This window comes from Podarcis melisellensis (assembly GCF_964234715.1).
Source record: "Podarcis melisellensis genome assembly, chromosome: 11".
NCBI lineage: Eukaryota > Metazoa > Chordata > Lepidosauria > Squamata > Lacertidae > Podarcis > Podarcis melisellensis.
Window position 1 is genome coordinate 4559095 of NC_138543.1, and position 25889 is coordinate 4584983.

Consider the following 25889-nt stretch of genomic DNA (forward strand, 5'->3'; position numbering starts at 1 on the left):
GCAGGCGGGGGCGGGCGAGGTGCCCAGCGCAGAGTTCGTCGTCCTCTGAAAGAGAAGAGGCGCCCGCGGCTCTTCGGCTCCGCTGCCAAGGGGGAGTGGCGGCGGCGGCGGCGGCGGCGGCGTCGCGGATCCAAGGCTGCCGCTGCCCGGACGAGCCGCGAGCAGCCGCTCCAGCTGCCGGAGCCCCTGGAATGTTGCAATCTGCCTGCTGCCTTGCATCGCCTCTCTCCCGCGCCCATCCGGCCAATGGCTTGGCCAGACCCAAGCCGCTGGCCAATCGGAGCGCGGCAATTACCATACCTCGGCACAAGGAGCCAATCGGAAAGCAGGCACGCTCAAGGTCGCTGGGCTGGGGAATATCCGGAGAGGCGGCCGGGCTGCAGCCCCACAAAGCCGGAGGGACGCGGAGGAAGCATCGCCCGGACCATGGACGCCCAGAAGCACGTGGCCAACTTCGGCGCCGGACCCGCGAAGCTGCCGCTGCCGGTACGTGCTCCGCGGGGGCTCAATCCTGCAGGCAAGATGCGCAGGGGGGGGGGGGGAGAATTTGCACTGCGCAGCCCGATCCTATGCATGTGCCCTCGGAAGCCCGTGTCGCCGTGGCTGCAGTCCTGTATTCACGTAACCCTGGAAGCTGGCGAGGCTTGCTTCCGAGTAGGCTTGCGCTGTAAGTTGGAAGTCAGCCCCGCTCAACTTAAGGCTGCCCTGCGCGTTGGGGGTGCGCGCTTTTTGGTGCGCTCGGGACGGGGGTGATCTAGTTGGCAGCAGGAGCTGCGGGTCGTTGATCAGGGAAGAGGCTCCCTGAATCGGCATTCCACAGTGCTGAGAGATGTTGCACAAGGGGCGCGCTTGTGTCCCCGTCCTCTCCACGCTGTTCTGTGAAAAGATCAGCAGCTATTACAGTGTGGAAGCGATATCTCCAAGGGGCAATTTGCAAGTGTTTGCTTTAAGTACAGAGGACATTCCCGCATCATTCTCCCGTCGGAGAGCTGCCTCGAGACGGGTGTTAGCAAGTTGTAACAAAGGAGGGATTTTGCATTCGTGGTTAAAGTGGAGCAAAGGGTGAGAAGGGCTGGGGCTTTTAAAAAGTGCTGTACAGGTTTCTTGTCAAGTACGCTAATTAGCTGGCAAGTTCGCACTAGCTCGCCTCTTCCTATCTTCGTTTATCTTCTTGCTGTGCTGGCGTCTTCTATGCTGGCAGTGAACTAAAGAGCCATTGCTAACGCCTTGCTCTTTCAGGTACAGTAGTAAAGGGGGGGGGGAAATGTATTTTTCGAGGCTGTCCCAAAACATCTGGCAATCCCCCCCCCTTTTTAACTCCCAAAGCCTTGTATTGGAAGAGTGCAAAGCGCGTTTTGACTCTGACTCCCACTCTCTTTAAAAGGACATATGTCTGTTTTAAAATGTCGAACCTATGCTCCCAGATCTATTATTGGTTACCCATTTTAACTTCCTATCGCTCCTAAACAAATGCTTTGCATAGCTTTTATTTTACAGGATAACCTTTTGTTCAGCTGTAACACAAGGGCCATTTCAGGGGTTTTAAGAACAGTACGCATTCTCTTTCTGTGGAGGTGTCCCAGCAGCTGTGGGAAAACTACCTAAATTCCCTCCTTCCTTGCTCCAACAGCTGTGAAAAGGAATATAGTTTGCTTGGTTTTTTCCAGTTGAAAAAGCTACTAATATCAGAGCTCATGGAATAAAAATGCTTACCCCTTTTGTTTGTGCGTGGGCCTGGAATTAAAAGAACCCTTTGTTTACCACTGCTGAATATATGCTTTGTGAACATGTAGGACAGAAAAACATTTGCAGATATCCTAGTTTAATGTCAGGCGACTGGAGAAACAGATTTTATACAACATATGATAGTAATATGCCTACTGTAAACTCATCTGCTCAGAAAGTTACATCAGCATCTGTCTTGATCCAATCACATATGGGAGAGGTTTGGCTCCATCAGATATAAATTATTTTCCCAGCTTTCCATAAGAATTGCATTCCTAAGCGCTTTAGTTTAAAGCACTCTTGTGCATTGTTCTCTTTTGGACCTGGGAAGCTGCATGGACATAGCCAGGGGTGGGGTGGGGTGGGCAGCTGCCCTGTCCTAATCAAGTAAATCAATAAAAATATTTAACTGAGTTTCTCCCTCCCCCCCAAAACATAAATCCTGGCTAAACCCATGGGAAGCTGTGAAGTTGTTGCTCCTTTCTAAAAGACTGCTTTAGAAGTCTGCAGCAGACATTTTCATTTGAATTAATCTTCGTACATGATATTTTGATAGGGATGTGAACCATGTGGTCCTCCAGATGTTGTGCGATTCCAACCCTCATAAGCCCCAGCCCATAGGGCCATGGAAGATGGAAGCTGTAGTCCAACAACAGTTAGAGAACCAGATTGCCCATCCCTAATAACATGAGTTGGGTGCCTTTTCTAATCAAAGGATTGTGCATTAGTGTCTTATTGCTGTGCTGAATCTGATTAATCAGCTAGAAAGGAACTTTGATGTTCAATAGAACTTGTACCTAAACAATGGCTATTGAAAAATGCCTTTATTTTTCAGTGGTTTACTGGGGAAAAATGGTGCCCAGTGTTAGTAATGCCAGATCTGATCTGTCCAAAATGCTGTGCATGAAAATGATAAATTACTGTAGGTCATTTATTCCAGCAGTCTTTCCCATTGGTACAAAGAGAGAATGGCTCTGGATGAGAGGTGTTTTGTTAAGAACTCATTCCCAGTGTAGCACAGTGTACCTGAAACACTGAAAAATCTGTGATTGGCTGCTAAAACTTTAGCCATATTGAAATAACCATGGGTGACACTACACATAATCCGATCCTGTTGAATCTGTCTTTTTTAAAGTCTTTATAAGAATTCATTTTATTAGAAATATACAAGCTCAGAAAGCATAGCTCAAAAGTAGAAGGTGCATGCCTAGTGTGCAGAAAGTCTCTGGATGTGTCTTTGGTATCTCCAGTCCTACAACAGCAAAAGGAAAAAGAAACAAAAAAGGATTAGGTGATAGAAAACAACCTGGTATAATCATGTCTGCCCATGCTTGGATAACACATAAACTTACAAATAATTCTATATATAGTAACTAGGATTTGTGAGATTTGACATTGAAATGTCCACAATGATATCAAATTGATTTCTTTTGTAGGTATTGTTAGAAGCCCAGAAAGAGTTGGTGAATTATAATGGCCTTGGCATTAGTGTTCTTGGTAAGGCACTCTTACTTATTCTTGATTTCTTTTTATCATTTGGAGCTTTTAATTGTATTTTCTAATGAACACAACAAGGAAGAGCTACACATTTAAATGTAGGCATTCCCAGTTTGAGAATTATCCTTTCTGAAATATCTCTCCAACTTTTATCCCACCCTTTCACCAATGAGCTCTGGAAAGCAGATGTCTGAAGGGGCCAGGGGTGTTCATTTTCTCTTGAGAAACTGCAGTTGGTTCAGAGTCACCCAATGAACTTTGTAGCTGAGCAGGACTTTAAACTTTGGTCTTCCTGAGCCACCTGCAACACTCCAGCTACGGCTCTGCAACACCAGCTCTTGCTATATCCCTTTCACTTTCCAGTGAAGTGAACTGAGGATTCAGCTACCTTTGCAGTTTCTATCCCCTATGGTACTGAAACAGAAGCTGTCACCCTGGTCTAGCACTTTTCTCAAGGTGTAGGAGCTCTGATGTACGTAGCTGTGCTGCCTGAAAAGAGTTCTCCATTCATTGCAGTGGAGGAAGCGGACATTTGCACACAGTTCCTGTACCCCCTGACCTTCTATCTCCATTGAATGAATGTGAATTAAAAGATGGCAATTTTATAAAGCCAAATTTATTTTAGTGATACTAAAATATTTATTTTATTTTAGTGAAATTTATTTTAGTTTGTATTGTGTCATTTCTGATATATTTATTTTGTTGCAGAAATGAGCCACAGATCATCTGATTTTGCAAAAATTGTCAAAGCAGCTGAAAAGTCCTTGCGTGAACTCTTGTAAGTGATCATTTTTATTCATATTCTAAAAAGCCTTTAATCTGAAGACATAGTAACTGTAGTACAGTTCCCACTCCATGTGTATTTTTTTTACAGTAAGTTCATCCAAGTGTCTGTTTTATTGATATGGACACAAGACCAAACACTTCGTGCTCCTCTTCTTAGAATGATTTGTTCCTAAAAGGTTGCCAGCAGGTTCGGTTATTGTTCTAATATTGTATTGGCAACTGCAAAATACATTTAATACTTGCAACTGTAGCACAGTACCATGGTGTGGCGATCACACAAGGTCCCTGGATGTTTATCGGTGATCCCTGTGCCACCACTGTGTTTGCTTCCCCGCTGCCACCAACCAGTTACTCTCTTCCTATACCTTCCTAATACCCTCTGACTGATTATCTCAACTGTTTGACTGACTCCTCTTAACAAATTCTCTCCCTCTCTCACACCAGACTAGCCCAACCCACAGACTTATCTTCTCTGTCTCTTCTAACTCCAGACTGTCTTCTCAACAACTCTAACTCTCTAAAAACCTCTCTGCTTAAAACTTATACACACTTAACTCTGCCCCCTGGGTTCCCATTGGTTAGTCTTTACAATTAGTTAACCCTTTCCCTGTGAACCCAGTATGATGTCACACACGTAGGAGGGCAAAGATACGGAATATTTGCTCAAGTTTGCTCTGAAGAAGTCAAGAGTAGGCCTTCCTTTGTGGTGTTTTGCCAGCGGCTGTCAATGCTTGAAGACTGGAGCATGTGAAGTGTCTGAGATCCACAGGGCGGCCTAGAATTCTGCCTAGTATATCTGGGAGCGGGCTTCAAGTGATGCTTCACAGACTCCAAACAAGAAATGTCAAATAGAGTGCAGTATTTTTCGCTCTACAAGACGCACCTGACCTTAAGACGCACCTATTTTTTGGAAGAGGAAAACAAGAAAAAAAATATTCTGAATCCCAGAAGCTGGGACAGCCAGCAGGATCGCTGCGCAGCGATCCCACTGGCTGTCCTGACTTATGGGAGCCTTCATCCCCTTGCTCGGGAGAGGCTGCGTGAGGCTAAGGCTCCCCCAAGAGCCGCACTCCCTTTAAAGAGCACGTGGAGCGTGTGTGCGGCTCTTGGGGGCTTTTCCCCGAGGAGGGAGAAGGGCAGCCCTTCTCCCTCCTTGAGGAAAAGCCCCCAAGAACAGCACACACGCTCCGCGATCTCTTTAAAGGGAGTGCTGAGCAGAGCCTCCTGCCTGCATTCGCTCCATAAGACGCACCCAAATTTCCCCTTACTTTTTAGGAGGGGAAAAGTGTGTCTTATAGAGCGAAAAATACAGTAGGTACTTTTTTGCATGTATCTGGACTGGTTATAAATTTTGACTTCCGCAGTTCATTCTGGAACAGCATTGTAAGATTCCTCACTCTGCTAAAATTTGTTCAGCAGCACCAAGCACACGCCTAGTTGATTATCTGTAATTTTGCATTGTCATCAGTCATCCAACCGCAGCACAAGGCTTTCTTCTTCATGTTGTATTAATGTGATTGGTTCAGTAGCAGCATTTATAGAGCTTCTGGAACTTAACAACTTAGAAACATTTTTCTTATTTTCTTTGGAAGCTGAATTATGTAGACTTTTATATCTAATGCTTATTAGTCTGACAGAGGGTTATACTGAAGTACTGTGTATCTGTTGAAATACTGGATAGTAACTGTTTACAAATAATGTAAAACATCATTTTAACAAAAAAGTTTCATTGATCTATAACTGATATTTTCACCAGGGATCTAATTTGGAGAACAACAACTGTCAAATATTTTGAATCCTGAACTGATAGTATTGTTTCATTTTCCCGATACTTCTTTGCACAGAAATATACCAGACAACTACAAAGTGATTTTTCTCCAAGGAGGTGGATCTGGACAATTCAGTGGTGTCCCACTTAATCTTGTTGGGCTAAAAGAAGCCAGGTGTGCTGATTATGTGGTTACAGGAGCTTGGTCAGCAAAAGCAGCCAAGGAAGCAGAGAAATATGCCAAAGTGAACCTTGTTCATCCGAAACTCTCTAGTTATACAAGTAAGTAAACTTGCAAACTTCAACGTTTGTGAAAGCTAAACTGTTGTATGTGCATTTTCTTTCCTGCTTACTGTTTCTGTTTTTTATAAAAACAAACTGTGTGTAATATTTACTACAATCCTAAAGAGAACTGGGTCCCAAAGTGTGAAAACTGGTTATCTCATTACCGAAATGCAGCTATTTGGCCTGGATAAGAAGCTTTCGCTGCTGCTTCCTAGCCCTTGGCCATCTTTCTTAATGGTCTTTTCAAAAACTGCCAAATTTGCACTGTTGGTACCTGTGAACCCCTTCATGAAAAACTAACCGCTTCAGCACATTGCTTTTAGGGGAGGCTAAATCTGGCTGTTACACTCCCATCTTGGCCCTCCCACCCCTTCTGTGGGCGCATTACATCAAAGTTATTGGACCATGTATGGGTAAAATTGTGCGTGGGAGAAAAAAGAAAACAAAAGTTTAGGAGCATGGGAAAATCAGTAGAGGGAGCGTGAGGATCAAAGCAGAAATGCAATTTGACAAGAGTGCTGGCCTGGAAGTACCCATGATGAAAAAGAATAGGGCAACTTGCTGTATCTATGAAACACATCTTGTTCTACCCATTCAACCAAATGCATGATGATATTGTGTGTCTGCTGTGCAGCGCATAAATTAGGGTTCTGCCCCCGCTTTCAGAACAGCTTAGGAGACTGTGCAAACATTACGGAAAGGAAAAAGACCCCTGGACTGTTATGTCCAGTCATAGGTGACTATGGGGTGCGGTGCTCATTTTTCTTGTGAGAATGATGGCGAGGGTTTTTTCGGTAAGCAGTGCAAGTAAATGCGTGTCTACTTGCAAGCAAGCCCTACTGAATTCGATGAGGCTTACTCCCAGGAAAGTAGAAGTAAGTTTAGTTGAACTCAGTGGGGCTTCTGCATGCACAGATTCTACTTAGACCTCTGAGTGGGGAAGCAGATGCAACTTGACTAGTAAATCACTTAAAATACTCTTAAATTAGGGACGCAGGTGAGCCTAGGGCTTGCCAATCAAAGGTTGGCGGTTCGAATCCCCGCAACGGGGTGAGCTCCTGTTGCTTGGTCCCATCTCCTGCCAACCTAGCAGTTCGAAAGCGTGCCAAAGTGCAAGTGCAGTCATACCCCGGGTTACAGATGCTTCAGGTTGTGTTTTTTTGGGGGTTACGGACCCACCGAAACCCGGAAGTACCGGAACAGGTTACTTCCGGGTTTTGGCAGTCGCACATGTGCAGAAGCGCTGAATCGCAACCCACGCATGCGCAGACGCGGCGCTGTGGGTTTTGAATGCTGCGGGTTACAAACGTGCCTCCTGCACGGATCACGTTTGCAACCCGAACGTCCACTGTAGATAAATAGGTACCACTCCTGCGGGAAGGTAAATGGTGTGCGCTGCTCTGGTTTTACCAGAAGCTGCTTAGTCATGCTGGCCACATGACCCGGAAAAACTGCCTGCAGACAAATGTCGGCTCCCTTGGCCAGTAAAGCGAGATGAGCGCCGCAACCCCAGAGCCGTTCTCGACTGCACTTAACTGTCAGGGATCCTTTACCTTTTTTTTTTTAACTCTTAAATTAGTTGAAAATATATTAAATATATTATATGGAAGTTTATTTAATATTTTTATTAAATTTACTACTTTCTTAAATTTTAAGGCCCTCCACCGCCACAGGGAGCCTTGTCAAGGTCCTCTGCTGCTGCAGTGAAGTGCAGCACACCTTCTGCCACCATGGGGAGGTGGTATGGGACCTTCTGCTGCGGGGGAGTGTATCGCACCCTCTGCTACTGTGGAGAGGTACGGCGAACCCTCTCCCACCATGGGGAGGCCTGGCAAGGCCCTCTGCTGCTGTGGGGAAGTGTGGCACACCCTCCACCACTGCAGGGAGGTTGAAAACCAGATATCGCCCAGCCCTAGTGCCTGGTTGGGGAAGCCTGAATCTAAAGCACGACTGCTTAACCTGTGGCCTTCCGGCTGTTGTTGAACTACAATTCTTACCATTCAGAACCATTTGTTGTGCTGTCTGGGGCTGATGGGAAATGTAGTTCTTGATACATGTGTAGCTTATGCATGTCACCATGGGGGAAATGTCTGTAGCAGCAACTCCTACATTATAACACAGCCATTTGAAAATGCTCTCTTGGTGTTTGGATGTGTGAGTAGCCTGTTAAGTTCACAAAATACATTGGCATCAATGAGGATTAGCATGCATCATGTAGATCAGGGTGGACAACTTATGGCTTACTAGATTTGCTGGATCCCAACTCCTATTAGCCTCAGCCAGCATACCCATGGTCAGGGATGATGGCAATCATAGTCTAGCAGCGTCTAAAGAGCCACAGGTGCCTCACCTAACAACCTTATTATGCTACAAAAGATTACATTCTGGCTTGAATGTTGAAGTGATTTTGAATGGTGGTCTGTTTTTAGCATCTTGAAAGGACCTGGTATCCTGTTTATTTAACACACTCTACTACTTCCATGATGAGAAAGTGTGGTGGCTGGTGGGTGTTTTTTCTCTTTTGTAGCCATCCAAGAATGAATTAACTTTGCTGGCAAAGCAATAGAAATTTGTTGAACCAGAGTTGTTTTCAAAGTTCAATATTTAAAGGAAAGTTGTATCTCATCGGACTTGTGAATCTACTAGCTGGGAAATATTTCCATGGTTTCTCTCTCTGTTGTCTTACCTGCTTCAGAAGTTCCTGATCCAAGCACTTGGAACCTTAACCCCGATGCCTCTTATGTCTACTATTGTGCAAATGAGACGGTTCATGGTGTCGAGTTTGACTTTGTCCCTGATGTTGGAAAGGCAGTTTTAGTGTGTGACATGTCATCCAATTTCCTCTCCAGGCCGGTGGATGTGTCTAAGGTAAAGTTCCAAAAGGGCAGTTTGTTCATTTGCATGGTGCAACCTAATATCTCAAACCTTGGTTTGCTCAAGCTGATTCGTGTAATGCTTTTACTCACTTGTTCAATGAGCATGACTAAATTTGATCCATTAATTTCAATAGGTCTGCTCTGAGTAAAACATATTTAGGATCACATTTAGTTATCGCCTGAGAAGAACCTCCTGAGAGTATTTCACTTTCAGTATATGCATTGTTAAGTGATTTAGCTTGCTAATGTTTCACAGCAGTGATCTTTTCCTTTATTTGTGTGTATAGGAACATACACCAGTATGTGTTCTGCTTATACAGTCATACCTCGGAAGTCAAACAAAATCCGTTCTGGAAGTCAGTTCAACTTCTGAAATGTTTGACTTCCAAAGCACGGCTTCCGATTGGCTGCAGGAGCTTCCTGCAGCCAATTGGAAAGCACGGAAGCCCCATCAGACATTCGGCTTCCAAAAGAATGTTCAAAAACCGGAACAGTCATTCCTGGGTTTCAGTTGTTTGGGAGCCAAAATGTTCGACTCCCAAGACATTTGGGAGCCGAGGTACGACTGTAATGTACAAATGAGTACATGGATTTAATATCCATTTCCCCTTTCTTTTCTCCTTCCCACTTCCAATGTCAAGTTTGGTGTAATCTTTGCTGGTGCCCAGAAGAATGCAGGCTGTGCTGGAGTTACAGTGGTTATAGTACGTGAGGATTTGATTGGCTTTGCGCTCAAAGAGTGCCCAACAGTGTTGGACTACAAAGTGCAAGTGGAGAACAGCTCACTATATAACACTCCTCCATGCTTCAGGTAATTTTGCCACAGTGCAATATCCTTCATTTTGCTAATTACTCACACGTTTACTATGCAGAGCAGAGGTTAGGAATGTCCAGTCTGTGGGCTAAATTAGGCCCAACAGACCTCTCCATTTGGCCCCCAAGGCCATTTTGGTGAAGCCGTGGCCACCTGCCCTATACTAGATAAATACATGACTGGGCCAAGTGGAAGTTTGCAGACATCTGCAAATGGTGCACAGTGCTTTGCAAACTCTGACAGTCAGCTGATGATTGCATAACGCCATGCATGGCTTTTTGCAAACCACAGTGATCAGCTGATTGCTGCTGATTTGGTGTACAGTGCTATGCAAAACCAGGTTATCTAATGTCATTGTGATGTCAGGCTATTGGACAGGTGGCTGTCCGAACCCACTGGATAAGAGGGATAAGGTTCCACCCCAAGCTATTCCAGAAAATAAAGCTACTTCAGAAAATAAATGTTAGTTGGTTATGTCTCAGTGACATAACCAAATTTTTCCAATGAAATAAAATGTCAGGGTGGTATAAATTTTAGCAGAGTTCCTGCTTTTCCTGAATTGGTCCTCAGCAGGACTGACTACAGACTTGAAGATACCCTTGACATAATGCTTTCTTTGGACTTTGTATTCTGCTGGCAGATAGGCTTACACAGCAGTACTGGATAATTCTTTGTTGTGCCCTTGATGTAGTGTCACATTGCGGCACTGCGAAAACTGCAAAGATGGTCATGGCAATGCCAGGTCTGCTTCTGATCATGGTCTGAATTGAGCCAAGAAATTCTCTGCCCATAGTTTCAGTCCTTTCCACTGCCTACACGCATCTCTTGACTTACCTGTTTCAAGCTGAACTGACTCAGGTGATTATTTCCCCAGACCAAAATCCCAACCAACAACCATGCCTTTTCCATTTTAATTGTCATCTAGGCATCATGGTTACTAAATGGAATTTAATTAGCAGTTCTGGATGCAAACAAGGCAAAACTGAATAAAGGGTTACACTCTGTGTTTCTGAATTGCTGACAGCAGTGAAGTTGTGCTTTTGATAGTAGGGTAATTAGGAGTTAATAGTTACTCAGGAGGTGAGTGAGTGTATGTGTGACTACTGAACCAAATACTCTTCAGATCTACTGTGTGAGCTCATGAATTATGTGAATGGAAAATTTTAGTTATGCAAGCAGTTCCTACAACTTCGTTCTGTAATGGGTTAGGAGTATAAAACAGGCATTTCAATTTTTTCAGGCATTTAAATCCCCATTTCTAAAGGTCTGTTTCAACTTCATAGGATCTACCGATGGAAAAATGTTATGAATGTTACCTTGCAAGGTGGAGAAAAACCATATCAGATGCAGGAGTTCAAACAGATCTCTTAGTATTTAATTGTGCAACATGTGTCTACCACTTACAATAGGCTGGTGCCTCCCCTCCTCAAACCCTTTCCCATCGTTAGAAGTTTCATACAGATTTTATTCACACATGCCAAAAGTTACTTATTCGATAGTGAGTGTTGGCAGTGTTCTGGAATGTATGGAGTATTTTAGCTTTATTTCAAATAATTTTATATTGCCTTTTAACTAAACATTTTCAGGGGGGTTTATAACCCCATCAGAAAAGCACCATTTCCTTCTCCCTGACAAGCCCAGCACAAACACTGCAAGGATTTTAAAATTTGGGAATATGGCTATGCCATATAACAGGATTGGTTGTTTCTGTCTGGCTAAACAGAAAAACCAAGAAAAGCTTCTCTGCGAAGACAAAAGGGGGTGTGGTGGAAGGGAAGAACGCATCATTATTGATAAAGTACCCTATTTGACCAGTGGTGAGTTTTGCATCTATTGGTCATTTTTGGTGCCTAGTTTAAGTCCTTCCCCATTACATTATTCTAGTAACCTGAGTATGGAGTGAAAGGTTTACATGCATGGGACATAATTTCAATTAAGAAAAACTGAATTCTCCTTGAAGCCATAACTGCTAAATTATCAGTAGCTTGCATAATAATTGTATACTGTAGTAGGGACATAAAACTCAGGGCAGACAATTGCAAACTTTTAAACTTCATTTTTTCTTATATATTTGTAATCTAGTTACCCATTTTGTATAACATTCCATATTTACAGTGCTGTAAAATTTGTAACCTGAAAGTTGGCTGGAAGTTTCTGCCTTGTGTTTGCTTCTTGAAAACAACATGTGTCTTGCAAGAGATTGACCAAACTCTCTTTCCTTTTTTCGGTAATTCTGACTGTTTCTCTTTCTTCTCTGTGCAGCCGTTAGTTGGCTGGGGACCTGACCTGAATGTCCATGAGCTGCTGTAGTGAAGCACTGAATTAAATTATTCCAATACGGATCGTTTTAACCTCTTGCCAAAAGGAGTCCTGGCTTCCTGACGTTAATCTGCTGCATGAAGATTAACAGTGCTTTTTAACCCCCTTGGGAGAAATCGCATTTCCTAGCTACAAGGATTTCCCTGATATTCAAATCTATGACTAAACCTGCTTTGGGGGTGGCATGGAAGCTTGCTATGTGGCTTTAAAAGTGGGTCAGTCTATTACGCCCCCTGCCCCCACTTATTTAGTGAGTGTATTTTTGTGGATCATAAAGGCTTATGTGAAATCCAGTACAGGATATAATGAACCAGTACCAAACTAGCTCATACAGGAATTCTCTGAGTGTAGGACACTTTTGCAACAGGTGTGCAAATGTAGAGAGAAAGAGTGATGTGGAAATGGAACAAAATAGCTAAGGAACAGGAATGTTTTATATTTTAGGCTTATTGTCTGCCAAAGACTTGTGCTGGTTTGTGTTGTGGCATCAAAGTCTGTCCTTTGGAAGGTGGATTAGAGTCCCCATACCAGCTTCAACACAATTCACGCTCCACATTGGAACACTGATTTCTGGGCGTTCTCTGCTTCCTTAATGCTCACGGCTTTTGTGTGATGTGCTGGAAATGGGGCATGTATCTGAGTGACAATACAGATTTGTGTGATTCTGGGACCAAATCCAGGCACTGGCATAATGGCAGCTTTACAAATAAAGGGCCCACGATCCTGTTTCCAAAGTAGTGACCAACCAGAAGGTCCCTGGAGAAGGCAGGCTGCTTAGAAGGACACTCCTGCATGCCGGCTGGGTAGGGCGAATGATGCTTTTCTGCACATGGGGACCGTAAAAGATCAGATGACTTGGGTGAGCACTGTGAGATGCAGTTGGCTCAGGCTATTTGCTTACAATAGACATTGTTGATTTAGCAATAATCCAGCTTGGTTCAATAGGAGCAACTTCCTAGTTAGCTGAGAATCTGAGTTGGGAATCTCTGCCTTGAATTCACAAGGTAGTCTTGGGTCAACATTATCCTTCAGCTCCCCACCTCTAATATGGAGATGATGCATTCAAAATGGCAATCCTTACAAACAACACTGTAATGTACTTTTAACAGTCTTGAGCACTATTTGAATGCTTAATATTAATAGTAGTTATAGTAATATCTAGGAATATGGCTATTAGCTTTTTACAACCAGTTTAGTATGCAAAGTGACATCCATGGGAAATACCTGTGATCAAGCAGAATTCTCTCTTTGTAGCTAAAATCACAGACAGTGCTTTGCATTCTGATTTTCATTCAGTAGCTGTCTTTGGAAAAGTTTGTCAATGGCTACATGAAAGCAGCAGGACAGTATTGTTCTTCCTGGCTAGTGCAAAAAAGAACAGCTCAAGGTGTAAAGGTTTAAGTTATTTTAAATAGGAAATAGGTTTGATTAAAATGTTAATGCTGTCGTATCAACAGGAGGGCAATGCCAGCAATATCTTTCGCAAGTTTGAATGGCTTCTCTGCCACTTGAGCCAAGATCCTTTAATTTGACCAGCATTTCACAACTGGATCTCTTGTTGGTTAGACCATAATTTCAGCACTCACGACAGGGCCAATACAGATGAAGAAACAATGGGGATTTTCAATTTTGCCCTAGCATTATATCTACAACCTCCAATTGTCTCTACGGTATTGTGTTCCCAGAGCACTGTTAACCAACAGCTAGATTCTAACTAGAATACAAAGTATTATATAGGAAGTTCTCTTGCTTTGGCTGACAGGTTTCACTTGCTGTAAAATGATGCTTTGCCTTTTTGCATGTGATTTGGCTTGCTTGCGCCGTTTGAAACAGGATGCCTGCTGACACCTTGGCATGACACACGCCTGGTCTTTATGGGGCATACCAATTTAGATCACTTACTGGGTGCATTTGTGAGATTATGCATTGGGGGCAGATGACTCTGTCTCTTCCCTGTCCCCCAACACACTCTCTTGTTGGTTTTACTTCTCTTCTATACCATGTAAGCAAAACTTGCTGTTTTTGTTATTGAGACATGAACATAGCATTGCAAATAATTGGTGCCTCCTCTCTTTTGATTCCAGTATCTATATCACAGGCTTGGTCCTGGATTGGGTAAAAAACAATGGCGGAGCTGCAGCTATGGATAAGCTTAGCCAAATGAAGTCACAGATGATTTATGATATTATTGATGGATCCAGTGGATTCTACGTGTAAGTTGTCCTGACTTTTACCGTTGTTACTGTGCAGTACTATCTCAGAGGACTTCGTCCATATAGGACTTTAGCAAATCTTCCCCACAAGCACATGTGGAAAACTAGCATTTCAGTGAAAAAGCTTGTAGCCTTGCTTTCTCCCAGGAGCAGCAGTTCTGGGTGTGTACATGTTGCGAGAGGACTATTCCATGCTAGAAATCACATGCTTTGATGTTATCTGTAATGTTCTAGTTACAGGTAGGTAGCCGTGTTGTTGAAACAAACAAACAAAAAAATTCCTTCCAGTAGCACTTTAGAGACCAACTAAGTTTGTTACCGCCTGCCAACCTAGCAGTTCGAAAGCACCACCGGGTGCAAGTAGATAAATAGGGACCGCTTACCAGCGGGAAGGTAAACGGCGTTTCCGTGTGCGGCTCTGGCTCGCCAGAGCAGCAATGTCACGCTGGCCACGTGACCCGGAAGTGTCTCCGGACAGCGCTGGCCCCTGGCCTCTTAAGTGAGATGGGCGCACAACCCCCGAGTCTGTCAAGACTGGCCCGTACGGGCAGGGGTACCTTTACCTTTACCTTTTTAAGTTTGTTACTGGTATGAGCTTTCGTGTGCATCTGAAGAAGTGTGTATGCACATGAAAGCTCGTACCAATAACAAACTTAGTTGGTTTCTAAGGTGCTACTGGAAGGAATTATTTTTTATTTTATCTGTAATGCGTTTACCTTCATCCTACCCATTTCATAACTTCTAGCTTGTTGGTTCCATAAGTGAGATTATAGCCAAGAGAAACTTATTTTCCCCCATGGCAGCTATAGGTTTTTGCCTGTAGCCGGCCAGCTGTTTAGGAATTCACAACAAAAATTGTGGCCATTATGATGATGCAATAGAGCTGTATGCATCTTATCAGTATGTATGTACTGCTGTATTTTGTGCCATGTTTTTTGACTGGAGGCTGTTTACCTGTGAAATGCCACCTAAGCAACGAAGTGCCTTACTGGACAGAGCAAAATGTGAACCGCTTTTCAGTGCGCCAAGAATCTTATTTCATCATGCAAACTTGCTACAGTTTGTTTGCATTGCATGTCTCTGCTGTAGGCTGGTGTGAAACAGTCAAATTCTTTTAAAATGCACAGTGCCTGCTTGTTGACTCCTTTCAACCACAACCAGAAGTGGCCTAAATTATTTAATACCCATTCTCCTTTTCAAGTGTGAATAGATAGCAGTGCTTTGCTATCAAATTGTGGCAATTGGCTTTTATGCATGTAGATGGCTTAGAAGTCTATTTGGGCATTCAGTGATATATAAACTAAATAATAATAATAATATCACATGGGCTTCAGAGTTCTTGTGGTTGAGATTGTGCTGCATCAGTTGAGCCAACTGCAGGCTTGCATGTGGCTTCTTGGTAATTGTAGCTGCAAATCTTTTGTTGAATTTCTTCTGGATTTGATGAGAATTAGGTGGAAGACAAGTGTAATATAAACTGATTTGCAGCATGTTCTCCTTCCAGTCAAGCAAAAGAGTCCTTCAGCCTTGCCTCTTGCCACTCTCTCCCCTGTTCTGTGCTGCCGCCTTTTTGTACATCTGGGAAAAACAAAAGCTTCATTGGCTTTCCCCAGCTAGAGGAGCCTGTAGTGGAAAAGCACATTTCTTGTGCTTAAAAAAAAGTTTATTTCATAAAATTTTATATACCACTTGTTTGTAGAAAACAGCAAAGCAGTTTAATTTTGAAAGGCGACCTGCCAGCTTCATGTATTATTTCCCCTTGGTGCTTATCTAAAAGTTGTTCACACACACACATACGCACACATGATTCAAGCATCTTTGGCAGGTGTGTTGAAGATCTTCACACATGGGGACGCATAGTCTTCTCACATGCCAAATGAACACCTGCCAGGTGTCCAGGAGGAGGGGCATGGCTGTTGCCCACGATGGGGCATGGCTAGCCTTTGCAGACGCCTCCATGCATTCTCTCAACATAAAGGGATGAGGTCATCTGACACTTCCCCATGTAATTTCTGTGTAATTATCTTCCAGGTAGCCCTTTAGAGTTTGCAAATAGAACTGATTTCTGTGGCTGACAAAAGATTATGTCACTTAGAAACATAGGATGGTAGTCAATAAAGTTTTACTTAATTAGACGTCCAAAAATGAATGAACATGGCTATGTTAGGCCCATTAATTTCAATAGGTCTGTTCTGAGTAAAACATAGTTGAATACCGCCTACAATTTAGTTCATTAATATGTACTCATTTGATAACAAGCCAAAATATGGCTGTAATCATATTTCTGTGAAATTTCCAGGTGTCCTGTGGAGAAGAGGAGCAGGAGCAGAATGAATGTTCCCTTCCGGATTGGCAGCATTAAGGGCGATGAGGCCCTGGAAAAGAAATTCCTTGATCAAGCTATAGAAAACAACATGCTATCCCTGAAAGGGCATAGGTAAGGGAGAAGTCTGTGAAGCAGCTTCGGCTGAGGTTGAGTTACAATGTGACGGAAAGAGCAGTAGGAAGTGAACACACAAAAATGAGAGGCATTGTCATTTCTCAGAACTGTGAAAAAGTACAGGTTGTATTAGTGCTGAAGCTTAGCTGTGCTTCAGTGTTGTCTGAAAAATCCCTTATATGTGTGACTGCACAATTTTATAGATATTTTTCAGTTTTTAAAAACTGAAAAGCCGTGTGATAACCAAACCAATTTTTATTTAAGTTTCAGTTTAGAGTCTGGATGCCCAAATTGTCAATGAATTAAGAGTCCATGAGCAGAAACGCCTTATTTGTGTATGATATTTATAGTAAATATTTGACTAAGGTGATAAGTACTGTCACCATTTCCCCAATCTGCTACTGCTTAAGCACCGTATTTTGGCCATTTCTCATCTACCAATCTAGTCCAGGGTTTCAGATGGAAGACTTCCCTAGCCCCATCTGGAGACAGGGAATTGAACCTGCAACCTGCTGCATGCAAAACACGTGCTTTACCTCTGAGTTAGGGCCCTTGGCTTCTTGGCCTTTTAGTGATGCCTACCAGCCAGGAATCACGTAATACTGTGCTATGTGGTCACCTGAATTTGGCTATCGTGCTCACGTTCTGCTTCCTGGTTTCCCTCAAGCATCTGGTTGACTATTGTGAGAACAGTATGCTGGACTTGTTGGGCCATGGGTCTGATCCAACAAGCTGTTACATTCCGTAGACCCTTCCATTTTGTTTTGTAGAAAAGCTCAAATGCTGATATAAACGGTTCTGAAAATTTAGTTTCCTTCCAGCTCAGCCCTAATTATTACATAAATGAAGTTCTCTTCTTTCACAGTCCTGAGAAAATACAGTATCTTGATCATTCCTTTTAGTTCACTGTTGGAGTTGTATCTTCCCACCAGTACTGGTGTCTTGTACTGGTGCTGGTCTTCCTGCCTCCCGCTTTCCTCTTGGCATCTGGTGTGGTGATGCTTGCAAGGTGATGCTTCAAAATAAATCTGTCACTCTGGTCTAATTATTGCTCCCCTCATGCAGTCTCAGACTCACAGTTCTTCTATTCATGCACTCTTGGAAGAACAGTATGAGGAGACTTCAGTTTGTAAGCATCTAAAGCATTGCTAGCTAAAGCATTGCTGTCTTTAGAAACGATCCATTATTCTCAACAAGATGTGCATGCCTCTTGTTAGCACACACCAGCCTTCCCCATCCACATGTTACTGGACTCCACCTCCCATCAGCCAGCTGCCAGTGTGGCCAGTGGGCAAAAATGGTGGGAATTACAGTCCAGCAGCATCTGGAAGCACCAGGTTGGTATAAATTGAGGGTGGGCAACCTCTAGACCTGGAGACCAAATGTGGCCCTCAAGTATTAAAGGTTTTATGATCTCTGGCTCATAAATCCAGTGGTCTAGCAACCCTTCCACTTGTAAAAGGTAAAGGACCCCTGGATGGTTAAGTCCAGTCAAAGGTGACTATGGGGTGCGGTACTCATCTCGCTTTTCAGGCCAAGGGAGCCAGAGTTTGTCCATAGACAGCTTTTCAGGTCATGTGGCCAGCAGGACTAGACTGCTACTGGTGCACAGAGGACCGCGACAAGTGCCAGAGTGTACAGAAATGCCATTTACCTTCCTGCTGCAGCAGTACCTATTTATCTACTTGCACTGGTATGCTTTCAAACTGCTAGGTTGGCAGAAGGTGGGGCAGAGCCCAAGAGGCTCAGTGGTTTAGACCACAGTGCCACCTGCGTCCCCTCACTTCCGCACTTCTGCATGTGCCAGCCTTTAAACCAGCAGAGAAAACAGCGCAGCTCCTTCCCTGGAAGCACATTGAGAGTTGGTTGCACATAGGCAATAAAATACTCATGGAAGCAATAAAAAAATCAGTGAAGTAAGACATTTACTTGAGCAGGTTGCAATATGCAGCATTTACTTCATCTCGTAGAACAAAGGTACACTTAAAGTCCAAACAAGAGTCTCTGTGCTCTGCATGTTGCCGGTAAGAGAAGAAAAGCAAGACTGGTTAAAACCAGCTCTCTGGGTCTCCTGTAGGAACTGCACATGTCCAGAAATAAGTTCCCACAGTCAGTATCTGCTTTGGTAGACCAAACAATCTGTGAAAACTGCTTTTTGAATCTTCTTTCTGTTTCTGGAAATGAATGGCTTTCAATCATTCACCCCAACATCCAGGTCTCTCTATCTGCCCTTCAGGACTTACCACTCCACATTCGGTCTTTAGCTGCCACACCGCCTTTCCAGGTCATGTTCCTCACTCTCCCTGATTCACAACTTCTTTGAGTGCTTTTGCCTTGCCAGAATGTTCCCTTGTACTCTGATAAGACATCTTGCTTGCGTAGTGGAGGACAGAGTGGGGTGTGTGTAGAAACTAGCCTGCTGTTCAGAGGTAGAATGTACATTGGAGGCTCCGCCCACTTTTGCCTCTGGCCTTGCTCCCCACTGGCGTCTTTCCCCAAAAAGGCTTGCCCAGAAAGGAATGCAGCCTTTGGGCTGAAGGAGGTAACTTTCCCTTTGATATAAATGAATGTTCTGGACTACGAAAAGAATATAGTGCACTGGTGAAACTGGGGGACACCCCAAATGTACTGTTTCCCTGCATTTCCCCTTATTCTTTCAGATCTGTGGGAGGAATCCGTGCTTCTTTGTATAATGCTGTGACAAGAGAAGATGTTCAGAAGTTAGCAACATTCATGAAGAGCTTCATGGAGAGGCATCGGTCATGAACTCGAATTAATTAGTGTTGCCCCTCTTGGAAATAAAAGTGTAATGAATTGGAAGCTGGTGGAAATATTTTATGTACTAAAACTTTCAATACCACAGTCAAATTTTGGAAACCAATAAAAATCCCAGTGTCTCTTGCATCTGCCCAATATTCAAAGCGGTTTTGGCTGTAGAAGATCCAGGCTTGCTTGTCCCTGCACTTTGAGAATTGACTCCAGTGTTTTATCACAGTCCCTAGAGGTATGCAGTTCATTTGGTTTTTTTAAGTGGGTAGGTAGGGAGATAATTCAGCAGCCTGAAATAAAATAAAATGTACTGAGGATAGAGGTAAAAACATAGAAAATACATTTTGGGGGTTACAATCAAATAATATATCTTATTCTAATTGCTCCTCCTAAAAACCTTGCAGTTTTTGCTGTCACCTTATCATCTTGATCTGCTAAAAGAAATGACACAGTAGCAATGGTTGAGCGACCTTGGCAGGGACAACAATAGAGGGGTGGTGGGCTAGAGGGGTTGTAGAGATTAGTACTGCATACATGGCAACTCTCTGAAATTGTTGTTCTCAGTGTAAGGGATCTGACAAACAATCCCATCTTACGTAAAATATTTCCCCTGGTGACTGTTTGTTACATTTTCCTGAGGTTAGTCTCCTCCTTAAGAGTGCCATGTGCTTAGTATGGTAAGCAAAGTTAAATACAGTGGTACCTCTGGTTACGAACGGGATTGGTTCCAGAGGCCTGGCCATATCCTGAAAAATTCATAACCGGAGGACCGCTTCTGCACACATGTGCGGCGCCACTGAGCGCTTCTGCGTTTGCCACGGCCGTAACCCAAAGATTCCGTAACCTGGAGGTTACGCAACATGAGGTACCACTGTATTTAGATAAAATTCAATGGGAACAGATTTTATATGTTTAATAATTCCAAGTACACCTCACTAGTGCCTAAGGGAATTACTTGCAGTCATCCTTTGTTAACATCAGGCCTTAGTTTTTGAAGCAGGAAGCCTGTTAAGTTTTGCTGACTTTGACCATGGAATTGTTAAACGCACACTTAACTATACTGTCGTGCAGTTCCATCCTCTGCTTTTAAAACACTGAACTACTTCTGACTTAAAGACGTTTACATTTGGCACCCTTCCATTTTACAGCACAGAAACCAAAATCACTTTCTTTCCCTGTGCCCTCCTGCCTCTTTTGAAACCAATATTGCCTTCATGTTCACAAGATCCCACACAATTCCCCCCAATGAACGTTTTTGTTCAGGGGCCATGTCACACCCTCTGTGCCTTCTTGGAAGATGCACTCGCAGCAGGAGGAGGCCTTGCCTGTGCAGGAACCTCGGAAGCTTCCTCTCCCGAGCAGTGGCCTAGCGTGGGTTGTCAGAACCCGGGGCAAGGCAAGTAATTTGTGCCCCCCTAACCCGTGGATTTGCGCCCTCTAACCCTAACCCCCAGATGTTGCGCCCGGTGCGGCCGCACCCCCCACACTATGCCACTGCTCCCAAGTCAGACCATTTCTTCCTCTAGCTCAGCATTGTCTGCACTTTCTGGCAACTGCTCTCTGGAGTCTCAGGCAGTCTCAGCCCTACAGGGACATGCTAGGCTTTGAACCTGGGACTTCTGCATGCCAAGCACATGCTCTTCCACTGAGCCATGACCTCACCCCCCTCGCTCATCATACATAATTCTGTTGTGGTTTTTTTTAATTACCTGTACAGAGATTGTGTCCATGTAGGACAAAACTGCTGTGTATGAAATGGCCAACACTCTTAACTTGTGAAAGGAAGGTTTAGTTTATTGTCCCCTTGCATTCTATTTCATGTTCACTCTCTGGTATAACTTACCCAGCTGTCCAATAATGTTTCCCTTAAAAATAAATTTTAACCAAAACTGTTTGTTTCTCAAAGACTACATTCATTAGATCATGGCATTTTATTTTTTTTAAGTTCATTTAGCTGTTTGTTTGTTTGTTTTTAATGAAATAACATTGTTGATAGAATTTGGCCACCTGATCAGTTCGTTTCTCAAGATTGGATTTCTTAGAGCCACGGAGACAGTTATCAATTTCTTGCACAATTTCATGTACACTTTAATAAAATCATCATCATAATATTAAGAACAACCCTTTTCCTGGAGTTTTTACTTAAATGTATGTGGGTCAAAATAGAAGAAAGTGTCCCCCTGCTTTGTTTAAAATAACGAAGTTTTTCTTTGTGTATACTAAATTGAAAAATAATAAAAGTCTTTTAAAGTATCACTGGTGAATTTGATGTTGTTTGTTTTAACTTTGAAAACTCAAAATGGGATGTGAAACTATTTTTGAGACACTTTGTTTAAATCTACCTCCTGAAGTTTTTAATCTGTTCAAAAGCATTATATGTGAATCTGCTACCTCAGTTCAGCGGTGGACTAGTAAACTCTCATATTTGCACACAGTCTGGATATTGCTTGGTTCAGGCTTCGCCAAAGTGGTTCCCATCAGATGTTGCTGGACTCTGGCTCCCACCAACATTACCATTGGTTAGGAACAATGGAAGCTGGAGGGCACCACGTTGGCTACCCCATTAGCATTATATTCTCAATTAAGCTCCACAGTCCCAATATGTAATCTGCTTTCATATACAAACATTTAAACAGTCCTATACGTAGCCATTCAATCTAGTCTGAAGGTCCATACTACTTTTTAATATCCAGCTGCCCTTTTAAATACTAGTATTGATGACCACCACTGGATAGATGACCTGTGATTAAAGTGAGCTGAATAGACAGGTTGTGAGAATTCTGTATGTACATACTCACTTTTATTACAAGATCCTAGTTCTTTTGCTTTCGCCAGGGGCTGCATTGGCATGTCATGCTAAACAAGCCATGGCTTTGCACAAGTGCTTGAACATGCCGATCCCAATGAGCCTCCTTGCTTCTCCTTGGGCTTTTAAGTAGATGCAGCATTGCAGCTAAACCAAGCTTTGGCTTGGTGTGTCTGAAATGAGGAATGTATTTAAGGTGTCTCCTCCTTACGCCGTTGCCAAGATTTGTCCTATGGTTACATGTTGTGGTTAAGGAGGAGAAGCCTTAATCATCATCCTAGGTTTGGACAAGAAGCCAAACCTTGGCTTAGCCGCCATCCAACATTGACCTAAAAGGCCAATGGAAGAGCAAAGCAGATGTGAACACCTCTCTGGGAGTCAATGGTTATGACATGAAAACTAGGTCATTATATGGAAGTTTAAGAGAATGCTGTGTTGGTCAATGCAAAAGTAAAGGGCCCCTGACAGTTAAGTTCAGTCGCAGATGACTCAGGGGTTGCGGCGCTCGTCTCGCTTTACAGGCCAAGGGAGCCGGCGTTTGTCCGCAGACAGCTTTTCCGGGTCATGTGGCCAGCATGACTAAACCACTTTTGGTGCAACAGTACACCAAAATCAGAGCAGCACCACAGAAATGCCGTTTACCTTCCTGCCGGAGCGGTACCTATTTACTTGCCCTTTGACGTGCTTTCGAGCTGCTAGGTTGGCAGGAGCTGGGACTGAGCAATGGGAGCTCACCCCATTGTGGGGGTTCGAACTGCCGACCTTCTGATTGGCAAGCCCTAGGCTCTGTGGTTTAGACCACAGCAACTTCTCACCTGCACCATCCCAGGGGTAGTATGTTGGACGCCTACATAAAATATGCGGTAACTAAACATGACCCCCCTTTCCCTCCATGCTCATCCCAGGATTCAACAATAAGAAGACAGCCCAAATCAAACTTTTCTCCATGTGAAAAGAAGTATGGGTGAAAGAACATAATACCCAGGCAGGCCTTCTGCCCACCAAAGAATTACCATCAAGTCAGTGATTTGAAAAGTGATTTGTTTCCCACAATGCCCTTGTAAAACAGTGCAGGAATGCATGGCAACAGCTTTGGCATGGAGTTGAAGTTCTCTGATCTGCTGGGATTGAAGATACGTAATTTGATATTTTCATTTCATCACAGGTAGTATTAAAGATGGTATCAGTTTATCTGAAACTGGGTTTTCATATTTTTTTCCATAAAAGTATATGAAATTGAAGTGTCTTAAAAATAAAGCTGTCTAGAGAGACAAAACAGCATGACTCTATAGGATGGATTTAATATGATAGGTGAATCAGGCTGTGATTCCAACCAGTTATTATGGAGTCATCTCCACTGAACACAGTGGATCTTGCTTCTGAGTAGCTATGCATTGCATTGTGCTGTGAATATAGCAAATCAGTTTTCTTATTTTGCTTCTCCAAATTACTAGATGCTAGAAGTAACTAGGATTAACCATTAAAAGTGATAGGATATTTTGATAGATTAGTTTCTGTCAAATTAAGGTGTCAAATTATTAGGCTTGGCATTATATCAGCATATGATTAATGTTCGTTATAGTACACTCTTGGAATGTAAAATAAAATGTGGGAGAACCTCTTCACATTTGATAAGAATGCATAATTAAAAAGTGAAATGTTACTTGGTTTTTATGTGAAATCAATCACTTTAATTGGAAAGAAGTATCCCTTATTTCTATTGGTAATTGGGCTCTTGATAATTTTAAATCAGGATTCATGACAGTTTGTGATAAATTGGCTCTTTTTAGGCTAAAAGAAGCTCAGAAGTTATAATTACCCATGGATTACTCCTGGATGGCTAGATCAAAGAGATGGAAGGAGACAGAGAGAAAAGCTGTTTAGTACATGAAGATTTATTAGGTTTTTAAGCAGCTAAAGAATTAAGTGTGTATTGGTAGCAAAAACAAAAGCTTATGCAGCAGCTGAAATCCCAGGGAAAAATGGGCCTTGAAGGACCAGAAAGATAGAGAGAGGTTAAGGGGTATTTTAGGCCATGCATTAATCAGCAAACATTTGGGCTGAGGAAATTATGTGTTGGGGATTTAAGTGTGTGGAACTATTGTAGCAGGAATTGCCAGTAAAATGATTAGAGCCATAATTTAGCTAAATCGGAGCTCTTGGGTTTAGTTGTCTCCCTTTATTTTCACAGCTTAGGATATCCATAGCTGTATATGCTTAAAAATAATATGCAAATATTTGTTTGAGTGGGTAGAGATTAGGTATAAAGGAAGGGGTGGTTGAGGGCAAAGTCCACCACATACCTGACAGCTCTAGTTGGCAGTCAGCCACAGGCAGCTGCAACTCAACAACCCTCCACTCACACCAGTTATCCCTACTTATACTGTATGTTGATGTAAATATGTTCTGGAGCAACAGGCAACTAAAAGTCCTTACTGCCTGCAGGCAAAATTGCCAGGTATAGACTTTAGATGCTAGAGCAGTTTGATAGAGAATTCATTATGCATTAAATAAACTATAGTTAAACAGTAACCTGCTTCATAATGGACGTTAACAATCCGTAAATGATGCAATACACTCATGAAGCAGAAGATCACGGTCTATTTCATGGAAATAATGGTTTGCTTAAGGCACAAGCAAGGCAAGTTCTAGATTAGTTAAATCGCCCAACTAGGCATGATGGTGGTGGCAGACACATGTGATACAAACTCACCCAGTAAGGATCTGGTCATTGGTCCTGCCGGCCATATCTTTATGGTGGCCTGTCCCGTAAGTGCAAAGAGACTCTGGGAAGCTGAAACATCCCATAAACTACCACATTTCACACAGCACCAAGTCTCTGGGGCCTTGGATGCTCCACTTTGACAAAACTTTGACTCTGCATCCCATATATGTACACACACACAACCCACCTAGAATCCTGGGACCTGTAGTTCACTTCAGAGCTATAATTCCCAATATTCTTAAGAAACTACAGTTCTCATGAACTGTTTTCGAGGGTGGGAGTGAAGTTGTGCTTTAAATATATGGTGTGTATAGGAACTCCCAGCAATGTTATGCTTGGTTATTTCTTTTGCTTTAATTTGAAATTAAATCTCTAAAAACTGGAAAGTAACATTGCTTTGTGCACAAAACAAAGTAAGAAAATTTTCACTTTCAGCTCAGTCTCAAACATACTGTATGCCTGCAATATCTGTGGGCCTTTAATAGTAGAACAAACACACAGAAGAGAGATTCAAAACCCTGACCTTTGAGGTTCCTTTACCTCCAAGTAATATTCTGGTTACCTCCTCACTTTTACCCCAAGCACTCTTCTAGAGGCCGATCCTCCAAGTCAGGGATTTTAATTTTTTTTTTAAACCAACAACCCCAAAACCTCAAAGCCACACACTCTTCCTGTTCCACACACATTTAATACTTCTATTTGAACTCAAAGAGAAACTCTGCAAGTATTTATGTCAGTCAGGTCCCTGCAGCACCCTGCAATTCCAATCCAACACTATGGCAAAGAGGTCCTTCCTATGTATCTCTAAGCCAAAGAATTGGGATAGGAAAAGGTAGCTGTACGAAATGCAGGATGTTGCTGCAACT

At 43.0% G+C, this 25889-nt stretch overlaps 1 protein-coding gene and 1 long non-coding RNA gene across 2 annotated transcripts; one reads left to right on the forward strand and one right to left on the reverse strand.

Annotated features, from left to right (window-relative positions):
* Positions 1-332: 332 nt before the first annotated feature.
* PSAT1 (phosphoserine aminotransferase 1) lies at positions 333-19543 on the forward strand. The gene is made up of 9 exons (XM_081930712.1): positions 333-486; positions 3162-3222; positions 3931-4000; positions 5853-6058; positions 8757-8929; positions 9579-9748; positions 14155-14283; positions 16583-16720; positions 19384-19543. Exons 1-9 carry the CDS (start codon positions 427-429, stop codon positions 19487-19489), a joined length of 1113 nt encoding a protein of 370 aa, XP_081786838.1. The 5' UTR covers positions 333-426; the 3' UTR covers positions 19490-19543.
* Positions 19544-20752: 1209 nt separating this feature from the next.
* On the reverse strand, positions 20753-21742 carry LOC309380659. Its single transcript, XR_014172992.1, has 2 exons — positions 20988-21742; positions 20753-20841 (listed from the first exon to the last, which is right to left on the reverse strand). It is a non-coding gene; the product is annotated as an uncharacterized lncRNA (long non-coding RNA).
* Positions 21743-25889: the final 4147 nt, after the last annotated feature.